Below are 27,934 nucleotides of genomic sequence, written 5' to 3'. Positions count from 1 at the left end.
TATAAAGTTATTAAGATTTAACTATCTATCTATTTATTAAATAGGAAGATCACTCTGAATTTCATTCAGAGAAGTGACCCCGTGATCAATGATGGCGCTGATGATGCATTGGCGACCTCGTATCATAAGTAAACTTTGACTAAAATACATTTTTAAAATAGTCTCTCTATGTTAAATTCTCATATGTGGGAGTTCAGAGAAATTATCACACAATAATCGATACTTCCAAACAAATACCCTATATAGGTAATGTGTCACTGAAATTAGTCATCGCGATTTTTCCTGAAAATGTAGAGTTATTTAATCGGGAGAGCCCCATTGGCTGATGCCACAGCGAAACAGATTGGTCGAACAGTCACGGGAGGAGGAGTTATGCAAATAGCTAGCTGCCATTGGTGGATCAAATTACCCCACTTTGGTGCAATAGTGGGGAGAAATCATCCCTATGTTTATTTTTGTTGTTAAAGTCAGTGAGCTATGAGCTTTCGATGCGTGTACTACATACGACACGAACAGTGCGTTTATTATAGCGGAAACATAATATTCTAAGCTATAATATGTTTATGTGATTCTTAGTGATTTGTGATCTGTGGTTATTCACTTTTATAAGGTTAAATATTAGGCTTTTTGAAAATTGTATACACCCGGAAATGGTTATCCTGTAAGTATATTATTTTTTATATATTATACAATATACCTAGTATTATAAGTAATGAAATAAATTATAAAAATGGAAGGTTTTTGAAACAAAAAGCCTATAATATGCATGCTTTAATATAAAAATATATATTTACCCAACTACCATGACCAAGATAAAATTCTTATTTATGATATTACTTTCAATATTACAAAAGGTAACTTGACAAAAGTTAGACCTAGCTAAAATATGTTATGAAATGGTAAATTTAATGTCTGAAACAAGAAAAAATCATATATTTCCTATACTTGTAAAATAATAAAAAAAAGCTTTTGGTATAGCTTAGTTTCTATACAATTATAAATAAAGAAAACTTGAAGGACAACTACAGAATGATATTTTTTGTTGTAAATATTAAAATTATGTTGAGATAAAATTTTAAAATTTCTAGACTCTTCTAGAAAAATTTTTTTTTAAATATTAACAGTTTACTTCAAAGCCATGCCTACAATTTATAATAATACGATTCCTTATTATATTAAACTAGATTTACAAAAAAATATTCACATTGTAGGTACATGCGTTTCATATTGTTTCTCCAGAAAATTTAAAAATTATAATATAATAATGATATTAGTCCTAATTATAACCTTAGTTTGTCCATTAAATGTCTATCTGCCCAAACCAAACATACAACGAAATTAACAAAATTATACAAATTTTATTATTTACTTTTAAATATAAGAATATAAAAATAAAAGCACTGGTATGTTATACAGTAACTAAATTATATGTATTTCATTTAATTGAACGCCAACAGTCAAGCTAGGGTGAGTTGTGGAAGGTGTTGGAGGGACGGCAATTGAACTTAATTGAAACCTATTGAAACCGTGACGCTTCTATTGCCCTATTCCCTATGAATAAACAAGTTAACTATAAAGCTTTTAACGTTCCGTCTGTATGTTTTTTATACTTCACGTAAAAATATTTATGTTTTAACTGTATTTCTTAAGGCACAGGTAACCTAGTGTTAAGACACTCCGTTCTCCACTTTCCGCCGATTTTTTTGAGGAATCGCATGTTGAGTGGGGGAACTAAACGCCGGACTTTTGGTTTGGTGAAAATGGAGATCTAACCCACAACCGTTGCGTTGGTAGGCCACGGCCTCTTTTTTTTGATTAGGTAATATTTATGGCCTATGGACTAATCTTTTTTAAAAATTTTGTTTCACATAGATAACGGAAATAGTAGAAAAAAGTTTCTTTACATTTCTTTTATGTTAAACGAAGTTTATTGGATCTTAGAGCTTAATAAGCAATATATCCAGTGCTTCATAATTAAGTATGATTTTGAATTTCAAAGCTTGCTACTTCGAACTTTTTACAATTTTCCCATATCTTACTCTAGATTTTTCCAAGAACGAAAAATAATCATGGATAACATAATATTAACATAAACAAGTCTGTATATAGAGTTTTTGATAGTTACTGAAGCTTCCAATTAAGTTCTACCTATAATTTTTATTAGTGATTCTTATATAAAAGTAAAAATAGTAATATTATACACCACATATCGGGTAGAGCACCACATATCGGGTAGAGAGATTCTACCTAACTCTAAAAAAATTGGTAGGTATGAATTACAAAATATATACAAGACAAATGTACAAACATAAAACACTTTAAATATAAATATTACATAAATAATCAGTAAAGTTACATATTTCTTACTTGCTTTATTTTTTAGTGTAAAAACCTAACCTAATTACATTGCAATATTTAAATATTCTTACAACGATTCAATTCTCATCTTGCAGTAGAACCATTTCTTTTAGAAAGCGATTTATTCAATTAACGTCTTCCCCTTCAGAAGGCAATTTTAAAGCAATTGGCTAAACAAGCTTGAGAGGGGAGCTTTCTTCCATATTACATAGTTGTTGTGAATAGGGTTGCCTTCCATTACGAATCCAATAAAGTACTGTAACATATTCGGATGTCGTATATTTCTAAAGCGCCAGAGCAGTTATATGTTACATTGTTTTGAAAATTATGCTTTTAAAACTTTATAAGCATAAAAATATTTTTGATTTAATCGTTGTGTTTAATTATATTTATTTTATTAATAAATATAAATATTTATTTAATGAAATGAATAAATTGTCTATGTTTAAAAAAAAATGCGTTTATAGAAAAAAAACTCTCTTAATATAATAATAAATAAAGAAATATTAATAAATTATAAATATTTTTCTATATAAGAAACCTAATATTAAAAGAGATCAACATTAAGTATACTAATATTGCTAAAATGTATTTTAGTTTTCTATTTAATATGCAATTAAATATAATATGTCCATGAATAATAAAAACTTATTGTATTTGCCAAAAATCTAAATCAAATTATTTCTTACAGTACTAGCCGAACGGATATGTCAGAAGGACCAGTGACACCCGAGTGGGACATCAACGATGCGGTAGTGCCAAGAGTTGCTAACTTCGATTCATTTGGAGAATGGTGCGATGGACATGTACGACGCGTATATCCTCCTGGATGTGAAGAGGCCAGAAGACACGCGTCAGGCTGGGCTATGAGAAATACAAACAACCATAATGTTCATATATTAAAGAAAAGCTGTCTTGGAGTACTAGTCTGTTCAACAAGATGTCGATTGCCAGACGGTTCAAGAGTGCACTTACGACCCGCAATATGTGATAAAGCAAGGAAAAAACAGCAAGGTACATTTGAGTTATTAATATATAAAAAGATAGAAAAGTTAATAATTTAAAGTCAAAGTCAAAGTCAAAATATCTTTATTCCATAAAAATGCTTAACATTCACTTGGACATGTCATAAAAGATAAAAAAAAAATGGAAAACAAAATAACCAAAAAAAATGTGCAATTTTGACTTGAAAAAAGCCCGTTCAAATGGTTGAGCTCATGAGAAGATACAGGCAAAGAAACTCATGGCCACTCTTTTTAAATGCCAACATTTGTTATAAATCACAATTAACAATTTAACTTAGAAATAGAGCAACTCATTTCCAAACATCTTTATCGCGAACATAATCTTTAACAGAGTAATAAGCTTTTTGGCAGAGCCTGTGCTTTACCACTTTTTTAAATTTGTTCAGTGATAAATTAACCACGTCGTTTGGAAGTTTGTTATAAAAGTGTATACTTTGACCTACGAATGAGTGAGACACTTTATGGAGCCTAGAGAAGGGCACAGCAAGCTTATTTTTATTTCTTAAATTATATTGATGGAGGTCACTGTTTTTATTAAATTTATTAATATTCTTATGCACATATACTAAGTTGTCGTAAATATATTGGGAGTGTAGTGTGAGGATGTTAAAGTCTTTAAATTTATTCCTTAGTGACTCCCGTGGACCCATTTTATAGACTGCTCGGACAGCCCGTTTTTGGAGCACAAAAATGGTATCTATGTCAGCGGCACTACCCCAAAGTAATAGGCCGTAAGACATAATGCTATGAAAATAGCTGAAGTATACTAAACGCGCGGTGTCAACATCGGTCAGTTGACGAATCTTGCGGACAGCATACGCTGCCGAACTAAGTCTACCAGATAAAGTTTCTATATGCGGACCCCATTGTAACTTAGCATCTAATGTTATACCTAAGAAAACAGTTTCATTAACTACTTTAAGTTCCTTATTGTTCATCAAAACCCTGGTTTCTACTTGTTGAACATTCTTAGTAAAGAACCTGATACATTTAGTTTTACTACTATTTAAAAGCAAGTTATTGGCACTAAACCAGTGCAATATCCTAGAAAGAGCATTGTTTACATCGTCAATTTCCAATTGCTGTCTATTAACCTTAAAAACTAAAGATGTATCATCTGCAAACAACACCATTTCACAGATATCTCTCATAAGGTGAGGTAAGTCATTAATGTACAAAAGGAACAAAAATGGACCCAGAATAGAGCCTTGTGGCACCCCCAATGCTACAGGTGACCCGTGTGATAGTTTCCCGTTGACATTTACCTTTTGAATCCTATCACTTAAATAAGAAGTGAGAAGATCCAAAGCAATGCCTCTTATACCATAGTGGTGTAGCTTCCTGATAAGAGTTTTATGCTGCACACAATCAAATGCTTTGGATAAGTCACAAAACACCCCAAAGGCATCACGTGACTCCTCCCAAGCCGCGAATTTTTATATTATATATTTTACGCGAAATTTATATATTATATATTATTTATATATTTATATATTATTATATAATTTACGCGAAATTTATATATTATACCTATCTTCTATATATATAAAATCGAAAGGTCACTCACTCATCACGAAATCTCAGAAACTACATGTGCTAGGAATCTGAAATTTTGCATAGGAGTTATTTATAGGACGTAGGTGCTCGCTAAGACGAGAATTTGCAATATTCAACTTCTAAGGGGTTGTTTTTGGGGTTGAAAGTTTGTATGAAACTTCGTTACTACAAATGCTAGGAGTCTCAAATTTTGCATGGACGTCACTTATAGGACGTAGATAGGTAGAAATTAATAAAAATGTAGTTCACGCAGGCGAAGCCGCGGGCGGGCCGCTAGTAAACTATAAAAGCTAAAAAAATAATATTAAAATGAATATAAAGTAGTAAGTATAATTTCAATTCTTCTTTTTACATTCTTTACAAGTGATAGTTAGATAGGTTGATCTCTTGAATCGTATTATTATGACCTTAAAATGTTGATACAAATACGAAAATATAAAATATTTTATTATTTATTTTAGGTAAACCATGTCCAAATCGCCTCTGCAACGGCGGCCGCTTGGAGGTACAGCCGTGCCGCGGACATTGTGGCTATCCTGTCACACATTTCTGGCGACACACAGAACATGCAATTTTCTTTCAAGCAAAAGGTTCCCATGACCACCCACGCCCTGAAGCTAAGGGAGCAAGCGAAGTCCGACGGTCACTCGGTGCGGGCAGACGGGTTCGAGGTCTAGCGTTACTTCTGGCCAGAGAAGCGGCGATAGCGGACAAAATATTAACAGTCAAGCCAGATAAACATATGCCTCCAAAAATGAACGCTCATCCTCAACCACCACCTCTTATTCCTGACAACCAAAGAAGTAAGTCCAGTTATTCGTATATAACAACTATTTAAGCAAAATATTCTTGTAATAAATTGCTATTTTATTTAGTAAGAAATACACAGAAAATTAATCTGTATCTACTTGTTTTACACGAAACTAATTATTCCTTTTTTACAGCACTCACATGTACGTGTGGGCCATTCGAGTGCAATTGCCGATGGCGCTCTGAAACCGCAACGGAACCTTACGCGGCCGCTGCTTGGACGCCCACAGAACATCAGCCCTTCACAGCGTACATCCCGCCCACACAGCCAGCACCTGCCATCCCACAACAAACCTACGACCCTAACGCTATACCCGACGACATATTCCACCCTGAAGAAATCTTTCAATTGGACCAACCGATCCGCCTAGATTTTCCAATTGAAGAAACTACTTTAGAATCTCCACCCACCTTTGCAGATCTCAACAATGAAAATTCCAGACCAGATGACTCATATTGGTTAGAATGGCAAAGACCTCAAGGCTCAGAATCTAGCGATACTCCTTCCCCCGAACTATTTAACAACGGATACCAGCAAGAATATTGTGATCAACAGCCGTACATGCAGTCATACTATCCGGAAGAGGCCCAATACTATCCCATGGAAAACGTAAGAGACCATTCACCAGTCATGGATATGCAAGACCAGCGCTATTATAACACGCGATATAGTCAAGATTGCGCCCAAAGTAGTATAGAAATGCAGGGCTGGAACTATTCCGACTGTGCCTTCAATACGCACGAGGTGCCGGAATGCAAGCAGTATTATGACGTACATCCATCACAAACTATCAATTCCTTTAGTTCTCTTTTATAATGTAGTATGTAAATCTGTATATAGTATTAATATTGTAAATTGTAAATATTTGTTATTTCATCTGTAATTATATTAAGGATTTATATACCTATTAAGTAATCGTTCCTTTTAAGTTAAGGACTTATTGTTAACCAGTGCTTAGATATTTGAGGAGTGCTCGGAAATAAAAATAACGGTTTTTATAAAATGGTCTATTTATTGTATATAAAAATTACATTAAAATTGTCAATTTTACAGTTTTTATTTTCTAACAATAAAATTGGTCACTACAAAATAGTCCGATAAGCGATCACAACAGAGTTATTATGCTTCTTTTGCAATCACCAGACATCAGCTCTCGTGCCGCGGCTGCGGTCGTTGCTCCTTTGCGCGGGTGCGAGTGTTGCCAACACCAGTTATTGCCAACGGATTGCTAGCTAATTCGACCATAACATCATAAATCATATTACTCTGATTAATTTTGACTTATATTAATTAATTGATTTCAATTTAAAAACGAACGAATTTACACAATAAGAATACTTAAACAAATTTAATAAATTTACCACTTATACGATTCATAAAAGAATAATATATGAACAAAAATGACCTCTCAAGCTATTTACTTTACACGGTTACATAGACAGATCATATATGTTTTACATTAACGACCATCTATTTACAATAACAATTTTATATTCAAAATAAATACCTTGGATGAGCAACAGAAGACATTTATTTTGAATTTTGTTAAAACTGAGCTAACCCGGACCACTGTCTACACTATAATTATAAAATAAGCAAACATTTTATAACGAGACAGATCAAGATGCGACCAATTTTGAATAATCTTATTGCATAATGGGCCAGAGACAAACATTTCACGTACAAAGCTGTCTTATCTAGTATCTAGACCAAATATTTGTGAATGATATTACGTCCTGAAATAGGCCCTTAACATACATATATATTATATATTACTAAATTAATGACATCATATTAAAATCATCAATAAAGGACTGAGGAGAGCACAGCACGCACTATCACAGCAGTCGGCAAAGCCGATACCTCTAACCAAATTTAAAACAAACAAGCTTCCTCTTGTATTATCGTAAATTAGTTTAGAGACGGTTGGTGCCCAACAGCGGGCGCCACGTTTTAAGGCCACAAACAAATTTTAACACGAAGCATGCCCTCACAATTTACAATATAACAACATCGCTATTTGCGCAATCAGCAAATACATTATAGAATTAAAATCGCTAAAACAATTAACGGACGCAAGAGTCTGTGCTTCGATTTACATTAAACTGTATTATGAGACTGTAAAATTCGTACTTTTACCAGAAAAAAAACTACATCTAGTGTGTCAAAACTATCTAGGAGTCGAAGATTATTTGAAGCGAGATCAATTGTTTAAGCGTTTTCTTCCTACACATTCGTAAAGAACTCTTAAGGAAGCTTATATAACCGCTATGACTTAGGTAGGAATATCAAGGTAGACTTAGGGATAGATGCACTCGCTACAAGCTACAGTTGAGTCACGACATCTTTATTAGAACGATATATTTCTCATGATTCTAGTTAACGCAACTATCAGCGAACTAATGAAATAGTGTTTATTAGTATAGTAATTTTGTGCTATAATATAATATATCAGCAATAATATTACATTTATAATATATTTATATATTTATCATCTTTATATAGAAATAAAACAAAAACTAATATAAGATCTACACAACACAAACAGAAAAATATATGAATGAACGTATTGCAAAACAAGTCACGTAAAGCTTTTTCTAGACTAAATTATTTTGTACTATTTAGAATAAATCACACCGCTGTTAAGGAATTCGAGAAGAGCCTTTTTCATCATTTTACTTTAAATCTTGAGTGTAGTAATAGAATAGTAAAAGTTTATAATTATATTATGGCGATTAAAAAATTAAATTCCTCTTAAAATCCAATTCATACCAAAATATATGAAAATTTATGAATACTTTTAAATCTATACATAATATGTAAATTTAAAAACCAATAGCGTGTTCCATGTCGCACTCTAAAACCATGGAAGACGTCACCTTGGTGAAAATATTTATTTTGATAATTTGATACGAACATTTCGAATTCTCACTTAAAATTACATTTAAGCGAATAACAAGACCGACCACCAAGAATTGTCATTGTAATCGATTGAAAACAATAATGCCTGTCATACAATACATGTTTAAATATAATTTATAACATTGCAATCGATTTAAATCTCAATATTACTGAAACAATATCACATATATCCCCAACGCTTGATGGGCAAGCTTCTTACTTATTATATCACAAATCATACTTTTTATATTATATACGTCATTTAGTGGTGGGATCCAAATTCAAATTGAATGAATGACAACAATAAATTTACAACCTCAATAAAAAAAATATTGCTTCTACACAGTGACAGGTAAATAAACAAGGAAAATCCAACTAAAATATAATTAACTTGTAAATACTTCTATCTACGATCAAAGTAATATTATTGATTAAAAATTACAATTCATTGACAAATCGAAATTTATCATGTCTTTTATTAATTATAATTCTGTAAGATAATTGTGATACGGATACGATAACGTAGGTAAAAATCAACAAAATCATTGTGATGTATTAATATTTTTTTTAATACATAATATGAAAAACGATTGCTATATTTTTTGTGAATGTAATTTCATTATTCTATTATAATTTGAATCCCACAGTATAATAACCACAAGCTATCGCGTATACTATGCCTTTGAATTTGTTTTATATTTTTATCTACGTATTCTAAGCTGCTAACTCAATATATTGCCTAATAAAACATAAAAAATATTGCTCAATCAGAAATTGTTGTAATTACTATTTAACTAATAACTATTTGTGATAATGCACATTGAATAGACCAAGATCTCCTACTGACCGCTGTTTACTATACTTATGTACTTTATTTAACACCGGCATATATTATAACTAGAGTTAGCAACTAAGAACATCAAGACTAAACTTTATATTATTAAACTATTATCCGAATATATATACGTGAACAGAGTTCAATCTATAAGATCAAACCCATAGATATTAAAGATATTTCGCATAGTATACAGTGATGTTATCCAAGGGGTAAGAATGCCTTTCCCTTGATAGGTCTGAGGAGGAAGGCGGGGAGTCTTAAGGTCTCAATGAAGCTTTGAGGGTGTATCGAGAGGAGGACTGGTAGTCTCCAAAATTGGAAGTCGGGAGGCGAAAGGTCAGGGCGACGCCTCCTCAGCTAGTTCAGAGCCTGGAGGTGCAGACCCTCGCGCCACCACGGACGTGGAACTGACTGTTAGCTCCAAGGGCTCTCCTCCTGGACATCGACCAACGCTGCATTCCATATCGGTTCTGGAATATTTTTATATATTTTTAGATGAAAGGAAATTTATAATTTTGACTTGTAATTGTATGTAAGCATATAAGAATTGCGACATAGCTTGGATGAGAACATAACCACGCAGCCGTGGTAAGAACGCTGGGATGGTTTCCAAGAAGCGTCAGTTCGAATCCCATTACGTTGAAATTTTTCAACGTTTTCGAAGAATATTTTTTTCTTTAGTATAGAACATCACTAAAAAAGCAGTATCACTAAAAAAAATATTTTAAATCAAATAATTTTATAAGCCTCTGTGATTTGCATATACCAAGTATCAAGTTGTCAGTGCCTAAAATTCTTTTTTGGTCAATTATAGTTACAAAACTAACACATTATTTTTATCATGTCATCATATTACAAAAAAATACCCCACTTGCGTTCGACCGTACATTATATTAATATATAATATAATATTCTTTATTGTACAAAATATACATAAGAAAACAATAAGATACAAATTAGTTGACAAAGGTGGACTTATCTCTATAAGAGATCTCTTCCAGCCAACCAATGGATGTGGATGAGTTACAAGTAGCGGGTGAGACCATTGTACAATTAAGTTATTATTTTAAACATTTAGTTAATTAAGCACAAACAAAACAAAATACACATATTATATTATAACATATAAATACATAATTAAAACAAATATATAAGTCGATATACATATACATACTATATAAAATATATAGATGTTTCATACATACACATATTGTATATACATATAGATATATAATAAATATATAAAATAATAAAAAAAAAAATACATAGATATATGAGATAAAAATGTGGAAGTAATCACAATATGAAGTTTACGAGTTTAAGGTTGCGAGCAGATATTTTTTAAGTTGGCATTTAAAGGACATTATAGATGGACTTCTCTGGATAGGTTTAGGTAGTTGGTTCCATAGGGATGCGGCATAAACAGAAAAGGATTTTTGGAAGAATTTAGAGTTACTCTTTGGTATGTCAAGTGTCGGTATGACACAAGAACGCCTAGAGCGTGTGGGAGTGGGAAGTAAATGAAACCGGGAGCGAAGATAAGAAGGGAATTTTGAATAATTAAGGATTTTATAAAGGAGTGAAAGGATGTGCATATCTCGGCGAAGGCGAATTGGGAGCCAATTAAGCTGAGCTCGAAATTGGGAAACGTGATCATACTTACGAAGACCGTAAATGAAGCGTATGGCGAGATTTTGAAGGCGCTCTAACTTATTGAGTAGCTCCTCGGTCACATCCAAATAGCAGACATCAGCGTAGTCGAGAATTGGCAGTAGAAGAGATTGCGCAAGCATAATTTTTGTTTTATGAGGGAGGAAATATTGGAGACGCTTCAGAGAATGATAAGAGAAGTGCATACGTTTACTAAGATCATTAATATGTGATGCCCAAGTCAAGTTGCTGTCGAAGGTTAGACCCAGATTTCTCACTTTGTCGTAATATGGAATTGGAAATCCAGAGTAGAGTATCTTAGGCACTGAGATCCAATTGATTTTACTACCAAGTCTGCTACTGTTTATTATAATTATAATGACAAGCATATAACATTATCAAATTATACTTTTTAAGATTAACTTTACCACGATATAGTAATTAAATAAGCAATGACAGAATTTTAGAACCAAACAAACTATTACTTTAGAAATATTTAATAAAACTTACACAGCACTCACTGATGAAATCTGCATTCGGGCGGGATGCCATTGATCGCTTGATTCTATGGAGTCTAGCTGGTCTTCTGGACCCGAAGGAACAGATCCTGATCCTGAAGAAACTGCGAGACCAGAGGGTCCTGAAGAGCTCGCTAAGCCCGAGGGTCCCACAACAGGAGCTGGATCACTTGACGAGACCGGAGACTCGAGATTTATTAGGGTTGCCGTAGCAACTTCTACACGGCTTGCTTCGTCTGTATTGGAACTGGTCGACTGACTTGTATCTACCGACTTTTGCATATCTGACGACAATATTTCACAATATTTTTTACAACTCAATAAAATTTAACAGACTGCTATCATTATTTAATTATTTAAAATATTTCATTCCAACATTATCTAAACAGTAATATTAAAGAATACTAAAAGTGAATATAAAATGGCAAATAACTTGCAGTATTAAAAATATGAAAATAAAATAAAGCTAAAATAAAAAGGGGCGTTATATGCACAAATGGAGTAAAAGCAAAGACCTGATACATGCATGTAGGTCAACCACTTCTTGAGCGGGCGTTTGTTGAATACCGGGAGCACGGTGCTTCTCATTGCATCTGCAATGCAATGAGCGTGCTGTACTAACTATTTAGGGGTCATTCATAAATTACGTCACCCGTTGAAGGGAGAGCGATCAAAGAAATGCGACATTATAAGGAGTGGGACGGGGTTTTAGGATCCCTTTAGTGACTTCACATTTCAAAATCTAGGTATGAAATTTGTGTGAACAATATATAATAATATCCAAAATGATGATAAGCTAAAATCTCACAAATGTAACCAATTGTGACAAAGAAGGGGGAGGGGTAAAATACCATGAAATTTGTGTGACGTAATTTATAGATGGCACCTTAATAAAATATACATGCAATAAGGCCCAAATACACAAATTTTTATTGCGAGGTTATTAAGGGAAACATTAAAACAAAAAATACAAATATTACACAAGGAACATTACTAAAGACACGTTTTCGAAAGTCGATGTGTTTGTTTGATTATTTTAAGTTTATGTATTTAGCGTTTCGTGTGAATCGAGCCTTAATCTAATCTAATGAATTTTTAAATGGAAAGTAAATAAATATATCAGTGTGAACATTATCTTAGCAACATAAATGAATAGGTGATATTGGACATACAAGAAGCACATTATCATATTCAGGGTGAAAAAATACAGCTCTACTAGTTAGCTTTGGTTCGAAGCATATTAAAATTGATTATTCAAATACAGTTATTATTTATTTATACAGTATTTAATTTTAACTTTATAGGTTTTTCCAATTTCAGCTTTAAGTTTAATAATTGAATTTCATTTATCTTACTCATTGTTAAATATAATAATATGCTAGATTAGATAACATTGTTAAATTCAATGAGATTTAGAATTACCTAGTCATTGTGTTGTATGTGATATTTTTTATACAATAAAAGTAATTGTAAATATTTAATATTTAACTTAAATAAAGAAAAGTCATACGTTAAATATACCTACTTATATCAACACGGTTCAAATATAAAAAAGTCTAAATATCGTCAATATTTTTTTTGTCATAAGTAGTTCAAAATTGACAAAAATATATAATATATGGCTAACGTAAGATTCATATGTTACATTAACCTCATAATATATATTAGTAATCAATGTATCAATTAAATATTTTCACAATGGACACTACTATTATTATTAATATAACAAAAAATAGATAAATTTGAACGGGATTTATTATATTAATCCAAGCGTTTTTATTACAAATATATTAATTTAAATGCAAAAACTCTAAATAATGTTTAATTTGTGTTATTTATTGTAATAGACATTTGCGCGCACATTTTAAATCGTTGAACAGACATATCATTACAAAGATTACAACATGTTGGTAATACCTACAATGGTAACTGTCCTGCATGATATGCAATTAATATGAATTCCATACAATTTTATACTTAAAAAATTCAAGGCCGTGTCAGCAAACCGCGGCTTTTAGTTCAGCTGTTCAACACGCAATACCTGTGGGAACGAAGTGTCTTAACACTAGGTTCCCTCTGTCTACATGAAGCTAATACAAAAACAATTTCTTGAATAGTGTCATACTTTAATGTTAGTATTGTTTTCATACTTTAGTGTTAACTTCTATAGTGTGAAACTTAGAATAGAATGTTTTATTTCTATAATATTTTACTTACCCTGTTTATGTTGTTTGTCGCAGCAGGACGGGTGCGGTAGGTGCGGCTTGAATGCCTTAACACGTACACGGTAGAAACGAGAGCCCCGAGGCATTAAGAAACGATTTCCACTCTGAAATTCATTATTAATAAGCAAAATCTAATTTAATTTTAAATGAATTTTAATTTTAAATGTAATGAATTAAAAAAAACTTCAAACTGGACTAAATATAAAAAAATCAGCTTCGCAACTACAAAAAATATTCTCATTTTACTCGCTCTGGTAACAAAACAAAAGCAGTCTTGAAAATATTGAAGAAAGTGGGAAGTCTTAGTACTGGACTTCCTCTGCCTACTACATGCAGGATACAGCGTGAAGTCAAAAAAAACCACTCCAGTATAACATTGGCATAACAATAAGGCACTATTGTCAATATTTATTACCTTTTTAGCGTAACAATATTCCTTAGACTCAACAGTGGCGATGGCATACAGACGACGATCACCTTCATTTTTCACTTGTATGCTCAAGTCGAGTGCTGGAAGGCAATCGCTATGAACGAAGTACATTATTGACGCTTCCTGTAACGATTTAAACAGTTCTTTAGTTCAATACATTTAATTTTCATAGTTGTTCTACAAACTTTGACAAAACTGATAAAATACTACTAAATTACTAAAAATAAAATAAATTTAGAAATATTGAGTTGTAAAAGAACCATCTTATTTTATTTAACACTCCAACACTCCTCACACTCGAACTTCAATCATCATACTAGAATGACCTCCCTCATACACGCATTTGGGAACAACGCCTACCTGCATGACAGTATAGTTTAGGTGCGCGGGGTCCCACATCACCAGCACAGTGTGTCCCGGCAAGCACGAGGACAAACTTAAAGTACCACCAGCTAGGCCTAAAGGGGTATGGCATCGCCCACGACGTTTGTTATCGTCACGTTTAGGTGAGGACCTAATAAATATTTAAAATGTCATAAATAATAATATATTGTATATGACAAAAAGAAGAAGGCGAATACTCTGAAAGGAATGTTGGGAATAAGAAAAATTTTAAATATTAATAATAAATCAGGACAGGCACGGATAATAACAAATCAACACGTAATGTCTCAAAAATTTGACGGAAAGGAGATGAATAGAATGTCTTAACAAACTAGTCTGTCTTAACGTGAAGTAAATAAAACAAATATATCACTGACCTGCCGTCACTATCATCTTCTCTGCTTCTATCTGCTTCTTCGTTTTTCTTTTCCAGCTCTTTTTTTAGTTCACTCAGCTGTTGTTGCAATACTGCTTTCTCATTTTCAAGAGTAGCAAACTAAAGGATAATTTTTATATTATTCAACATTTTTATTATTATTTCAATTTCAAAATCATACTATCTATAATAGTAAATATCAAAAGTGGTAATGAAATAAAATTATACTTTGAGCTGAGATAGATATTGTCTTAGACATAAACAAAATTGTAGAAAATAATATTTAAACTCAAAGTAAAGAAAATTAAAAAATAATAAATGAAATTATTGATACTTATACATGCCTATTTACTATTTAACATCCGTTATTTTTGGAGTTGAAGCCAATACGAATATTTTTTTAAATTAGCTTTTGTTTAGGTATTTATTAAGTATCTCATAAAGTATTTTTTTCTTATTTATACCTGAGTCTTCAACAGACTGTCATAATCATTGGTCTCCGGGTCGGTCAGTTGTTGTATTGTGTCCCTGTACTTGTTGCACTCACGACTGAGGGCTTGCTCGCGTTCCCTTAGCAACTCCAGCTGGCGGTCCTTCTCTGACAGTAGGCGTCGCGTCACATCGTTTATCGTTACCTGGAGATATTTTCATGTTTTTAATGAAATATATATTATTATCTATTGACGAGGCCGCCGTAACGTATTTGCCGTCATAAACACTTGTGGAATGGAGTGCCCTAACTTAACTCTACCCTACACCTCTTACGCCCAATGTTAATAATGTATCTCCTATCTCCAGTTAACGTCAATCTTGTATTGTCCAACATGTCTATCCAATCACTAACCTGCATGCCATCTTCCATCTCTGTCTATTTCAATCTATGGTTGCAATTTATGGATTAGGATTGATTATTAACATTGGGCGTTAGTCTACCCTACTGAATACGGGCTACTAAATAAAAACTCAAAAAATACCTGTTTTTCCGCTTCATACTTGGCTTTCATCAATACCAATTCAGCATTTAACTTCTGTTCCCATTCCACCTTACACTTGTCCACGGCTTCTCGGACCGCTTCCTCTTTTTCCATCTCGGCGTTTTCCTTCGTCTGCATCACGATAGCGTTGTGGTTAGTGATTTCTATTACATCTGTACGCTCGATCTTTTCCAGACTGGATTCCGATGGTGATCTGTCCATATTTGTGAGGGCCACCAAACGGAATCTTAAAAGAAAATATATTATATTTCGATACTATTCATTCATTATTAATTCTCGTGGGCGCCTATATGAAACATGGACTGTTCCCCTGATTTGAAATATATAATATTTTAACGAAAAGGGATGATCTATATGTGACTTAGTTTTCGGGAAATTATTGGACTAACATACAACTTACATACCCTTATTAAACTTATCAAATACATATATGTCGACAAAGTAATTACTATTTTTAAGTTCGGTAATAAGTGTTATAAAATTCTAGCTAAATGCAGAAGGGATAATAAAAATAATTTCTTTAACACATACCTAGATCTCAAAGATTCAATTTCAGCCTTATATTCCAGATGCAATTTTTCTTGCATTTCTTTAATATCTTTTTGTTTCTGTACTTCTAAGTCCTTAAATTTTTTATCAAATGAATTGAGTTCTTCGCGAGTTTTTTCCACTAAATCTCTTGTGTTCTGATGATCGTTTTCTAATTTTTCTATTTCCTTCTTGTGACTCAACCTTATATCTTCAGTCTCTTTCTTTAAATTACTAACAATGTTATCTTTATCGTTAAGAGCTGCCTTCATATCACTTAATTCTAACTCATGGTCTACAGTCAGCCTCTGGGTTTGCTCACGGAATTTGACATTAATATCTTCGTTGTATTTTTCCCAAGCATCATTAACAGTTATACATATGTTGTTAACAAATTTCTTCTGTTCTTCCACCTCATCTTTTAACTTGACAAGTTCATCTTTTATTAAAACGATGCTAATTTTACATAAACTAAACAGTTTCACTAAAAAGTCTTGTAATTTTTCGATGTTCATTTTATAAGTATCCATATTGTCCTAAAACACAAACAAAAATCCATTACTTAAAAATAAAGTTTGTTTTATTTTATTATAAAATTTTAAAATGAACTTAATTGAAATATTTCAAAAACTGTATTAAGGTACGCTCTACCAAAGCCATATAAATGCAGCTGACGAAGAGAGGAAAAATTAAGAAAACCAAAAAAATGCGACCACTCGAATAATTACGTTGAACTTTTAACTAAACTACAATTAATAGTTTCAACGTCAAATGAAATCTATATTTAACTTTAACTAGTTTTGTACTTATATTTGTTTAGTATATGTAACTATTATTAAAGTATCTCTTTTTTTAGCTTCACGCAGTATCCCGCACATAGCACAGTAAGCAGAGGGAGCCTGGGAACCTAGTGTTCATAACATTCTGTTCCTCACTCACCGAAATTCTGGAGGCATTGCATGTGCGTAACGGGACTCACACGCTTTGCCTCGATACCAGAGCCAGAAAATGAAGATATTAAACATTTCATTTTCTCGAGTGAGAATCGAACGAATGTAAATCCTATCGCGTTTACACCCTGCGCCACGACTGGCCTATTCTCGTATATCTTAATATTATATATATTAATATATAATAAACACAAGCTACTTTTAAAATTAACAAAGCAACTTAATCTTTCAATAACGAAAAGACTAACTAAAACATAATATATGAGCTATAGCCTTATTGAAGTCAAGCTGGAGAAGTGAGACTCCTCTTTATAGAACGTGGAGTGAGAAGGATTAAAACATTTCATTGCTTTTAAGCTATTACCAGAAGGCTTTTTAGTTTTATGTCATCGCGTTTATGTTTCTTTGAATAATTTTAAATCCTAGAACTATTTAATATTTCAGCAACCACCAACTAACTAAAACATAATATACGCTAAGGCTATATTCGTATTCGTACATTTAAGTGATCCTGTTCTCCCCATTTCAAGCTGGGGAGAGCCCATTCTCAATTTTATGTAGAGGAGCAATATAGAATTGAGGGTGGGAGAGATACTAATATTTTTTTAACTTAAGACGAAAACAGAAGAGTGCTATAGCTTTATGCGTCTATTGCGAATAAATAGAATTCGATTTAATTTTTTTGTTTGAGAAGTGACTTATTTGAGAGTGTCCCTAGTCACCAGCATCATAATATTATCAGCTCTAAAAAGTAAACAAATAAACAAACTCGTTTACTTTTTTGAGCTTTTTAGGTTATTAATTTACAGAACTATAAAATCTTTAAACAACCACCAACTAGTTAACTAAACCATAATATATAAGAGTGGCTACATTCGTATCTACATTCAAGTGCACCTGTCCTGCCCATTCCAAGCTGGACGGGAGGGACTCCTCTATATAGAACTCGGGGTGGAGGAACTCGGGTCGCACCTCGGTCACGGTGGAGACGGCGGCGGTAGCCGGCGCGCACGTGGTCGGTGTGTCCACCTTCTCTATGGGCTTGGATGCGCTCTGTCTGCTTAGCTTCTCGAAATCCGTGTCGGATTCGAAATCCCTGATATAAAGAAAAAGGGTATAAAGAAACATTTTAACAATGATGTTTCTTTAGCTCCAAGCTGTATCCCGCACATAGCCGGGTAGGCAAAGGGAACTTAGTTAAGATACTCCGTTCCCATTGAACACTTCCGTCCCCCACTTTGTTGTAATTTGTAATTGTAATTTGGCAGGTGTTAAGTAGCGGAACTCAACACTGCGCTTCTTCCTGTCACCATAGTGAAGAAATAAAAGTTTAAGTGTATTGCAACAAAAAATACAGTTCACCACTAATTTAATAATAATTATTAATACTTTTGATTTTATCTTTCAATAAAATTAATAACTACTACTACTAAAAGTACTTTCCAGATTATTAGAAATTATATTAAAGAAATAAATTGAGACATCAAAAATGCTTACCTTTCGAAATCAACTTGCACATTTACATCTCTGTCATAATGTTCTGATGCACTTAGCCTGCAACAAGTAAAATAACTAAATTAACCATTTATAATATTTAAAGAACTTCAATTTGTTTAAATGGTAGTCATTAATATCAATGTGAATTGAATTGAATTCTTCATATATGGCGTTTCGAGAGTGCCAGTTGAGCACAATTCATTTCGCCAATGTCACGTTGTAATATCAATGTTGTTGTTGCTCTTTATTAATGGCGTTCCGAGCGTGCCAATTCAGCACTAATCACTTCGCCAGTGTCACGTTGAATGGAAAACACACAAAGGAGAATGTACGGTAATAACATCAATGTGTTCATTAATATTAATTCCTACCGTTGACATTGACAAATCAAAATATTTTTTTTATTTCCTGGCTATAGTGACACGACAAAGCGCGGCGTTGAGTTTCGACACTCAACACACAATGACTGAAAAATTGGATGGACAGTAGTGAACGGAGTGTCTCAACACTACTCTTCTGTACGAGAAAAGCTGTTTTCTTTCATGTAATGCCAAATTCAAATGAATACAAACAGACAAACCTTTGTTGGAAAAACTTGACAATATTATCCATATCATATATCGGCGCATCGACAACCAAATCTGGGAACGATTTTGATACTAAAGCAACGTCCTCAGAAGTAAGTTGTGGTAGTTTTATATCGAATGCTTGAGGAGCTTGCGTTGCGAAAGGCGGCGGCAAGTCCGTCATACCAGGGAACAGACTTTTGAGGAAGTGGTCGTCAAAATGATTGTTGAACTCTTGACGTCTTGTTACTTCTTCTTCGTGGATTTTGAACAGCTTCTGAGCGAGATCCGTTGCCCACTATATTATTAAAAAAAAAACATTTTCAATAAGTAAAAATTAAACGTATTGGTAATAATTATAGGAGTTTTACATGTATTGTTATTTAACCTCTAGAACTCCACTCGAGGGAATATTTTATTAGAATTTAAAATATTTTGCCGGTAAAAATTAAAAGTCCAATCCATAACTAATATTGTGGATCATATATTTAATTCTATTACAATTTTAGATACACACAATATAATATAAATTGTATCAGCTATCACATATAGAACTTAATTCCGAATTACGCTTATATTGTGAATACCATTCCCACGTGGAGAATGAATTATTTTCCTCACTCTGATAACAAAGCAAATCGCTGCGTTGAACACACAATTTCTCCTAAATTGGGCGGAAAATAGAAATTTAACATTAAGTTCAACTGCCCACACAACTATACGTGCCTTCAAATGAGCATCAGAGAAGGTCCTCCGCCTCGCCACCTCGCGCACTGCGCGCACGTAGGCGGCGGGCGCGCGGTGCAGCTGTGCCACGATACTAAAGTAGCGCGCGAGCCGGTTGAAGCACTGGAACGAGAGCATCGCGTGCGCGTCCTGCACTGACATCGAGTTCTCGATTGTTAGGACCGCTCTGTAAGGATGTTAATAAGGATTCATATTTATTGCATAGAAAAAAAATCAAATTTAACTAAGGTATTTTTTTTTATTATTTTACTATATCCTCATTATAGAAAGATAGGCAGAGGGAACATAGTTTTGACTGTCCATTTTCCACTTTCTGCTGTATTTTCGAGATATGTCGAGTGTGTTGAGTGGTAAAACTCAATGGCGCACTTTGTTTGTCACCAGAGCGATGGTAATGTATTCCCCTACCAGGAATCAAATCTACAATCGCGAATATAGTAACAAGCTTGTGCTGTATAGTAACACTGCGCCACGGTTGTGGGTTCGATTTTCACTCGAGGGAATGTTGTATTTAATATTTTAATTTGTTTGCTCGGGTCACAAGACAAAGCTCAGTATTAAGTACTGTCACTCAACAGACAATGTCTCAAAAATTCGGCGGTAATAGGGAAAGGTGTGGCTTAACGCTATGCTCTTTCGGTCTGCCCTGCTGTATACGGGATACAAGGTAAATCTGGTAAAATATATATATCACACTTACTCCAATCTAGCCTTTAATATATGTGACAATTCTTCCTTAGACTTGGCAATGCGTCTTCGAATGTCCACCAAGTTTTGATGACCGTTGAGCAATTTCTCTAACTGCCTCCAATGGGACTCGACTAACGTGGGTAGCACAGACGAGTCACATACTGAGTTGAGACGTTCACGAGACTGAAAGAATGAAATTATTTCATTTTTTTATCTTCACGCATTTAGCCATATCGAGATACATAAGTGGCGTAACTGAACATGCTTGTTATAATATTGATTCCTCCGAGTGGGAATCGAACTTAACCATCACGTCACCAGACGCTTTGCTGGTGCACCACGTCGGCCTCTCTATTAGACGCCAAATCGCCTCATCCGAATCATGGATATCTCAAACAGTTTTGCCAACTAATTTTATAATTAATTAAGTTTATTTATAATTTTAATAATCACCTGAATGAGTGAAGCGGCTTGATTATGCTGATCTCGTTCAGTCTTCTTGACGTCATTCAACAATTGATCGAGTCCGTATAAACGACCCTCTATACCTTTGATTTGCTTTAATCCATGCATATTCGCGTACTCCAGTATACGGTATAGCTCTGCTTCACGCTCTTTCAAAGGTTCTGCGTCGATCTATTTAACAAATCATTAAAGAATAAGTAAAGTAACATATGAAAATATATGTAGTATATACCATGTTAAAGTATAAATAAATCAGCTTCACGCTGTATCACACAGAAGTATAGGTAGAGGGAACCTAGCGTTAAGACACTCCGTTTTTCACTTTCCGCCAAATTCTGGAGGCATTATGTGTTGGCGGAACTCAACGCCACTCTTTGCCTCGACACCAGATCGAAAAAATGAAAATATAAATGTAAATAAATATTTCATTTCCTCGAGTGTAGATCGAACCCACAACCGTCGCGTTAGTTACACCCTTGTGCTGCTCCGCTATGACGGCCTCAAATTTCCATATACAATGTTATTATTTATAATTAGAATAATTTTGCGGGGATATAATGGCAATAAAAAATTCATTATATGTATAATCTCACTAATGAGACGCAATTACAGGTCAAAGGGCCAGACTGTTAGAATGTTCAGAGTGCTGGAATGAGCGATAAATATAGCATTTCATAAAAAGAAAATAATAATATTTTTGTTAATAGTTCACAGGTTTTGTATAAATGTGACCCATCTCACTATTCATTAATCATATAATATGACCCTAAATTGAAGCATGTTGAAATGTTGTCAAAATATATTTTTTGGATAATTGTTAGAAATATATTCGGATGGTCTGGCCCGATTAACAATCCACTGTTCTTACCAAAGCTAGTCCTTTCTGGCAATAATCTATAATATCCTGCAAAGAGGCTTTGTTCCCTTGCGCTAGGATCCAGTGAAGCAGTGTTGGATCATCTTTGCTCTCACAGGAAGGTGCTTTAAACGTAACTCCCTCATCTGACTCCTCGATAACTTGGCCTTCAGATGAGGTTGCACCTTCGTTGCTAGTTGATGCATTTCTTTGATCAAACACTGAAATTAATAGAGAACATATTATATTTGATAAATATACCAATTTAAGGATATATCTTAACTTTCAGAGACATGTATGGTAATTTGAAAATATTCAAGTTATAAACAATTTTATAGATTGAATTACATATAAAAAATATTACAATTATTTATGTTTTAAATTATGTCAACTGCTTTGTTGCTGTTAAAAAATTAAGTAAATAAGCCAGTATAAAATAGTCAGTAACGATGTTCCTAGATCCATCAATCTTATTAATCTTATTTGCCATAATTTTATGTTTACAACGTCTATTACTCATTAGAATAATACCTAGTTGTTTTTATATGAATATCCTACGTAATAGAACGTGTATATTGTAAACGTATCAACGATTTAATTTCACAAAAACTATGAAAGTTTCATTAGTATGCCTTTATATATTTATTTTTAAAGAATGGTTAAACAACAAGAAACGTTACATAAATGAATATTCGTTTTGGCATAAATAAGTTAATTATAAAAACCTACTGCTATATCAAAGTAACCCGTATTTCTTAGATTGTCGTCTTAGATTACGTAACGGTTTGTTAATGTATAAATTATTTTCCATTTTTGTACAACCGTTGTCGTTTGTTTCGAGGACAGTGCAATACGGTCAACAAGTCTTGGCCGTCGTGAAGTTAGATTTTGTAAACTTTTGCGCATTGTTTACCCGATAAGACGTCAGTACAGTACGGTTGAAGAGTCGTGGCCGCCCGAAAGTAATAGGTTTTCTGAACTTTTACGCATTGTTCTCGGGAAAAAAATAATTAAAAATCAATTTACGCAGATATCTACAGATAGCTTCGTTTATTAACTAAGATTAAGTTAAATAAGAAAAAGATATAGCTGAATCAGTAAATATGAATGTAATAGCATAACTTAAAACATTATATTATTATTACATAGGTATAGAAAAAACTTGATATAATAAAACGTTGAGTATTACAAGCAATTTACATTTATTTAATTATACCTCACGCTATTGAAACATGCATAAATTGAATGAAAATTCGTCTTTGGGCAGTTGAACTAAATATATTAGCATATCCAGTTACTTGAACGAGGAGTCATTGTCAATGACTATTTCCGTTTATTTCTTTATTGACTGTATTATTTAAATGAAACAATTAAATAAGTTACGCGGAAAAGTGTAGATTTGATATTAAATAAAAATGTTTACTTTAACATTGTTACTAAGAGTTTAATATGCATGATAAGTATTATTGTAAAGTTTTGTCCCATCTCCTTTAGGTACTACTTGTTTATTTATTCAATATATTATTTATCTATGGACATGTCGACATGAATATAGGTACAGGCATGTTTATTATAAAGCCAAACTTTGAGCATAACCTAGTTACTCTCATGTGTATACATAAGACAGAGCTGGTATGCGGGGTCGAGAGCTTTTTTCACTTTATTAAAGAATATCTTTTATCTGCGGCGTCATCTCCGTGGTCAAAAAAAAACAAAGAGTTGGGTATGACACATGAGTGTCCGAGGTCAGTCTGACCACAGGCAAAGTAGGTTAAATCGAAACAATTATTGTTTAATATTGTATATGTATAAGGCCTTCCTCTACCCAGTTTAGGATCAGATAAAACATTTAATTTATTATAAATAAATTGATATATTTTACAATACTGCTAATTGAGACGATAAACAAAATTCATTATTTGATCTCTTACCATCTTCATCTGATAACTTGAACACTCCAACTCCAAAATCAGCGGCTCTATTTTCTGAACTGCTTTCTAAAGGCTGATTAAATCCGTAATGATGACCTTCAAAGTCAGTTTCTTCAAACACGTCAAAGGCGGAAAACCTATGGGCCTCTGCATTCAACTGAAGTGCAGGCAGTATTGGAATCTTACCTAAAGATTCTAATACTTCGTTTAACCTATAATAAATGTATTATCATGAATATAAGATTACCATGTAAAAAGTATAACAGTATGTATTAATTAGTGTTTCACTTGTATATTTGTTTTATTTGCTTCATGCTGTATCCTGCATATAAGAGATAGGTAGAGAGAATCTAGTATTAAAGCACTCAGTTTCTACCATTTCACCAAGTAGCATTTTCTGTCAAAAATGCTACAATGTGTCCATTGAATGGCAGAACTTCACTTATATAAAGTATATTTTAAAGTACCAGTAAAACTTACTTTTCCAATTGCTCTTTGTATTCATCCTTTTTTAGTCTATGTTTTCTAAATGATTCTTTAAAACTTTTAGATCTTTCAGTAAATTCATTAAATATATCTTCTAAATTGGCAACAACAGCTGCCCATCCCTAAAATTAAATAAAAAATATATTTGTTGAATATCAATATAAAAAATAAAAAAGATTAACATATTACATAGCCAAAAACTGAAGGTAGTTTAAATAGGTATACATACTACACTGCACTATGTGTATAAATATTATATAATTTCTAAAAGTTTCAAATAAGCTGCTAAATATAAATTTACACATAAAATTTAAAAACACCTTCAGATTACAATTTAAAAAATGATGGGGTATTTGTAGACAATATGAATATATTTGGTTTAGGCAGGTAAAATAATTCAAAAGTATCACAAGGCTAACTTTGTTTAACAAGCTTTTGAATTCATTAATTGCTGCTTGGAAAATTTAAAATCAGAGTCGACAACACTTGCACATTTTTATTATGGCATTTATTTTCTTTAATGTTTTATTTCATTCTATTATATATTTATTAATTATAATAATATTTTTTAATTTTACACTGTATCATAACAATTTAGGCACAAGTAATTTGGGAACCTAGTAATAAGATATTCCATTCCCTTGAAGAATCAGAAATCAGAAAAATTATATATTAAATATATCATTCTCTCAAGTAGATCAAATCCACAACCACCTTCACACGGCTTCTATTTTATAATATCTATTAATATTGTAACAATTATTTCTGTTACACATTTGTCTTTGATATTATAATAGCCAGAGAGATCCTATTGTCATGAAACTTGGCTATACCTAACAGATATGACAACAATTAGACATGAAAACAATTCAATATTACAATAACAACAAAAAAATCATCACCTGATGTTGCAAGTGCTGTTCATGCACTAGCTGATCACAACCTCTATATACTTCATGTGCAAGGTCACTGAATTGCTTTGCCAAATTTGCACAAGATATCACTGTATCCATATTGCGTGGAAGCATGCAACATTTTTCTACAGCTGCTCTTAGTTCTGCTACAGATTTGCCATCAAAAGCGCTTCGACTATCACTTCTAAATTCACCTGTACTCAATTCTACTATGGGACTGAGGTCACACACTAAAATTATTTTAAAATGTTCCTTAATTGTTGTGGTTCAATAATATATTTTTTAATGAAATTCTTAAGCTGAATAAATATGTATATACACAATAATTCAGCTCAAGAATCATCAGACAAGTAAAATTTCTATAAATGTAAAATATATTGTATATTCATACAATATATTGTTATTTTTTAAATTAAGAGTAATCATTACCCTGGGAGTAGGATGAACCTACATCCATCATGTTTGCAATCAAATATTGCCTAACTGTACCATAACAGCTTCATTAATAATTTTGAATAACAGGTAATTTAATAATCATTAGTTAATAACATTAAATTGAGGCACTTTTTTACTTCAGGTATTATTACTCTTTGCTGTTAATGTGCCAACAACTTTTAACACAGGGATATACCCTTTGTTGTAAGGTGTAGATTATTAATTATAAGAATAAAAGAAAATAGCTTGTTTTACTTACTAGATTGCTGTAAGTGGCTTTCTTTAACTGATGGTTTGCTAAACATATATATTGGGTTAGTATCTGTTCCCGCACTATAAGAGGACACCATATGATCTGATTGTAATACTTCTCCTCCACTTACAAGGAGAACTAAAGAAGATGCAGGAATCTTTGTTTTCCTTTCAATTGCGGCTTTTAAACTCTCAACACTAAAACATAATTATCAATGTAAACAATATATTGTGTATTAAATGCAATATTATTTAAAAAATTACATAACATACCTTTGTAGTGTTAAATTCATATCATAAGTGGTCATTTGACCAGCATCCACATGGAATACGTAAAGCATGATTATATCTTTTAAGATCTTTTCTTACTTAATAGTATTATGATATTGAGTCATATCTGTATTAAAATACTAAGTCTGAAAATTGAAGTAGTTTTAATAGTTATTTTTAATGTGGACTATTTTATGAAGGAAGTAAAAAAAACAATATAATTAATTTTTTGTATCAGATGTATTGCACATGAAAAGTATTTAAAGATTATTTATTTCAAATTTGCCTACAATAATCTTCTTTATCTTAGTGACCTCAAATAACTACTACATTTACAATGCTTAAACTAATTTGATATTTCCATAATAATCGTTATATAAAATATCACATTTAATAATAATTTATATACAAGCATTGCTATATAAACATTTTAATATTTTGATTCACACGATAACTAGCCACAACATATATAAATTGCCCAAAATAAACACAGACGTCACAAGTATTGAACAAACGAAATCGATTGTACTCGCATTTTATATTAGAACCATTTTTCATCCTAAAAACAAACCATAAAACAATATATCGAAAATATTAACTTCAGCCAAAAAATTAGCAAATCATTAAAATACATAATGTTGTTTTTTAAGTTTCAAACAACAAAGATGCAACACTTACACAAACAACGCGGATATTATCCGATGAACATCACATAATTATACCTGATTTACTATAATCGAATAAAATTAATGTTTATAATCATTTTGATATACATTTGAAAATATTTCGCAATAACATAACGCACAATAGTACTCAGATGTTAAATAATTTACAATTCTTTAATCATAACACCACCATTGCTCGCACGACGTAAACTAAACTCAGCTGACAGGCACAGTGTATTACGAATAGTTGTCATATTATGGCACTACTTATTTTATCTGTAGTAAAAAAACTGCAATTGTCTACTATTTTGTAGTGTGTTGTTAAATTATTTTTAACAACTACATAAGAACACACATTTTCATAATATTATAATTGAAAATCTATATTTCTTAAATGTAACATTCAATGTGTCCATGAACATTAAAGTTTAGTTCACATTATGCTAGTGTTTTTGTCGAGTAGCGAGTAATTTACTAGCTAAACGTATCTGAATACCAAAAATTTACTCAAATAGCTTAGTAAGTAATTTAGTCGAGTCGATCTATTTCATTCTACTTTTTCGGGCGAGTAGCGCCCCTCAACATGTGACCGTCCTTACTGGTTCAACAACATA

General features: G+C 32.5%; 2 protein-coding genes across 4 annotated transcripts; one reads left to right on the top strand and one right to left on the bottom strand.

Moving 5' to 3' along the window:
- Positions 1-480: 480 nt before the first annotated feature.
- On the top strand, positions 481-7,458 carry LOC146541556 (uncharacterized). Its single transcript, XM_085188472.1, has 4 exons — positions 481-661; positions 3,050-3,372; positions 5,402-5,743; positions 5,885-7,458. The coding sequence occupies exons 1-4, from the start codon at positions 651-653 to the stop codon at positions 6,565-6,567; spliced, it is 1,359 nt and encodes a 452-aa protein (XP_085044598.1). The 5' UTR covers positions 481-650; the 3' UTR covers positions 6,568-7,458.
- On the bottom strand, positions 6,744-27,545 carry LOC146541555 (uncharacterized). 3 transcript variants are annotated; one of them, XM_085188445.1, is made up of 23 exons: positions 27,334-27,545; positions 26,659-26,801; positions 26,393-26,583; positions 25,687-25,928; positions 24,779-24,906; positions 24,299-24,510; positions 22,380-22,588; positions 21,500-21,682; positions 21,057-21,229; positions 20,336-20,522; positions 19,624-19,907; positions 19,044-19,100; positions 18,444-18,642; positions 16,600-17,132; positions 16,048-16,294; positions 15,538-15,708; positions 15,075-15,193; positions 14,674-14,827; positions 14,299-14,436; positions 13,876-13,987; positions 12,174-12,251; positions 11,651-11,942; positions 6,744-9,960 (listed from the first exon to the last, which is right to left on the bottom strand). In XM_085188445.1, exons 2-23 carry the CDS (start codon positions 26,724-26,726, stop codon positions 9,828-9,830), a joined length of 4,110 nt encoding a protein of 1,369 aa, XP_085044571.1. In that variant the 5' UTR covers positions 26,727-26,801; positions 27,334-27,545; the 3' UTR covers positions 6,744-9,827. The 3 variants fall into 3 exon arrangements, with proteins under 3 accessions (XP_085044571.1, XP_085044578.1, XP_085044586.1); XM_085188452.1 differs by having other exon boundaries at positions 18,519-18,642; positions 27,334-27,544; XM_085188460.1 differs by lacking the exon at positions 12,174-12,251 and having other exon boundaries at positions 27,334-27,544.
- Positions 27,546-27,934: the final 389 nt, after the last annotated feature.

The sequence above is a fragment of the Heliconius melpomene genome, chromosome 1, assembly GCF_056956725.1.
Source record: "Heliconius melpomene rosina isolate 202511_hmr_F chromosome 1, ASM5695672v1, whole genome shotgun sequence".
Classification (NCBI taxonomy): Eukaryota; Metazoa; Arthropoda; class Insecta; order Lepidoptera; family Nymphalidae; genus Heliconius; species Heliconius melpomene.
Note: the sequence above shows the minus strand (reverse complement) of the source record. Positions and strands in the feature narration are given on the sequence as shown.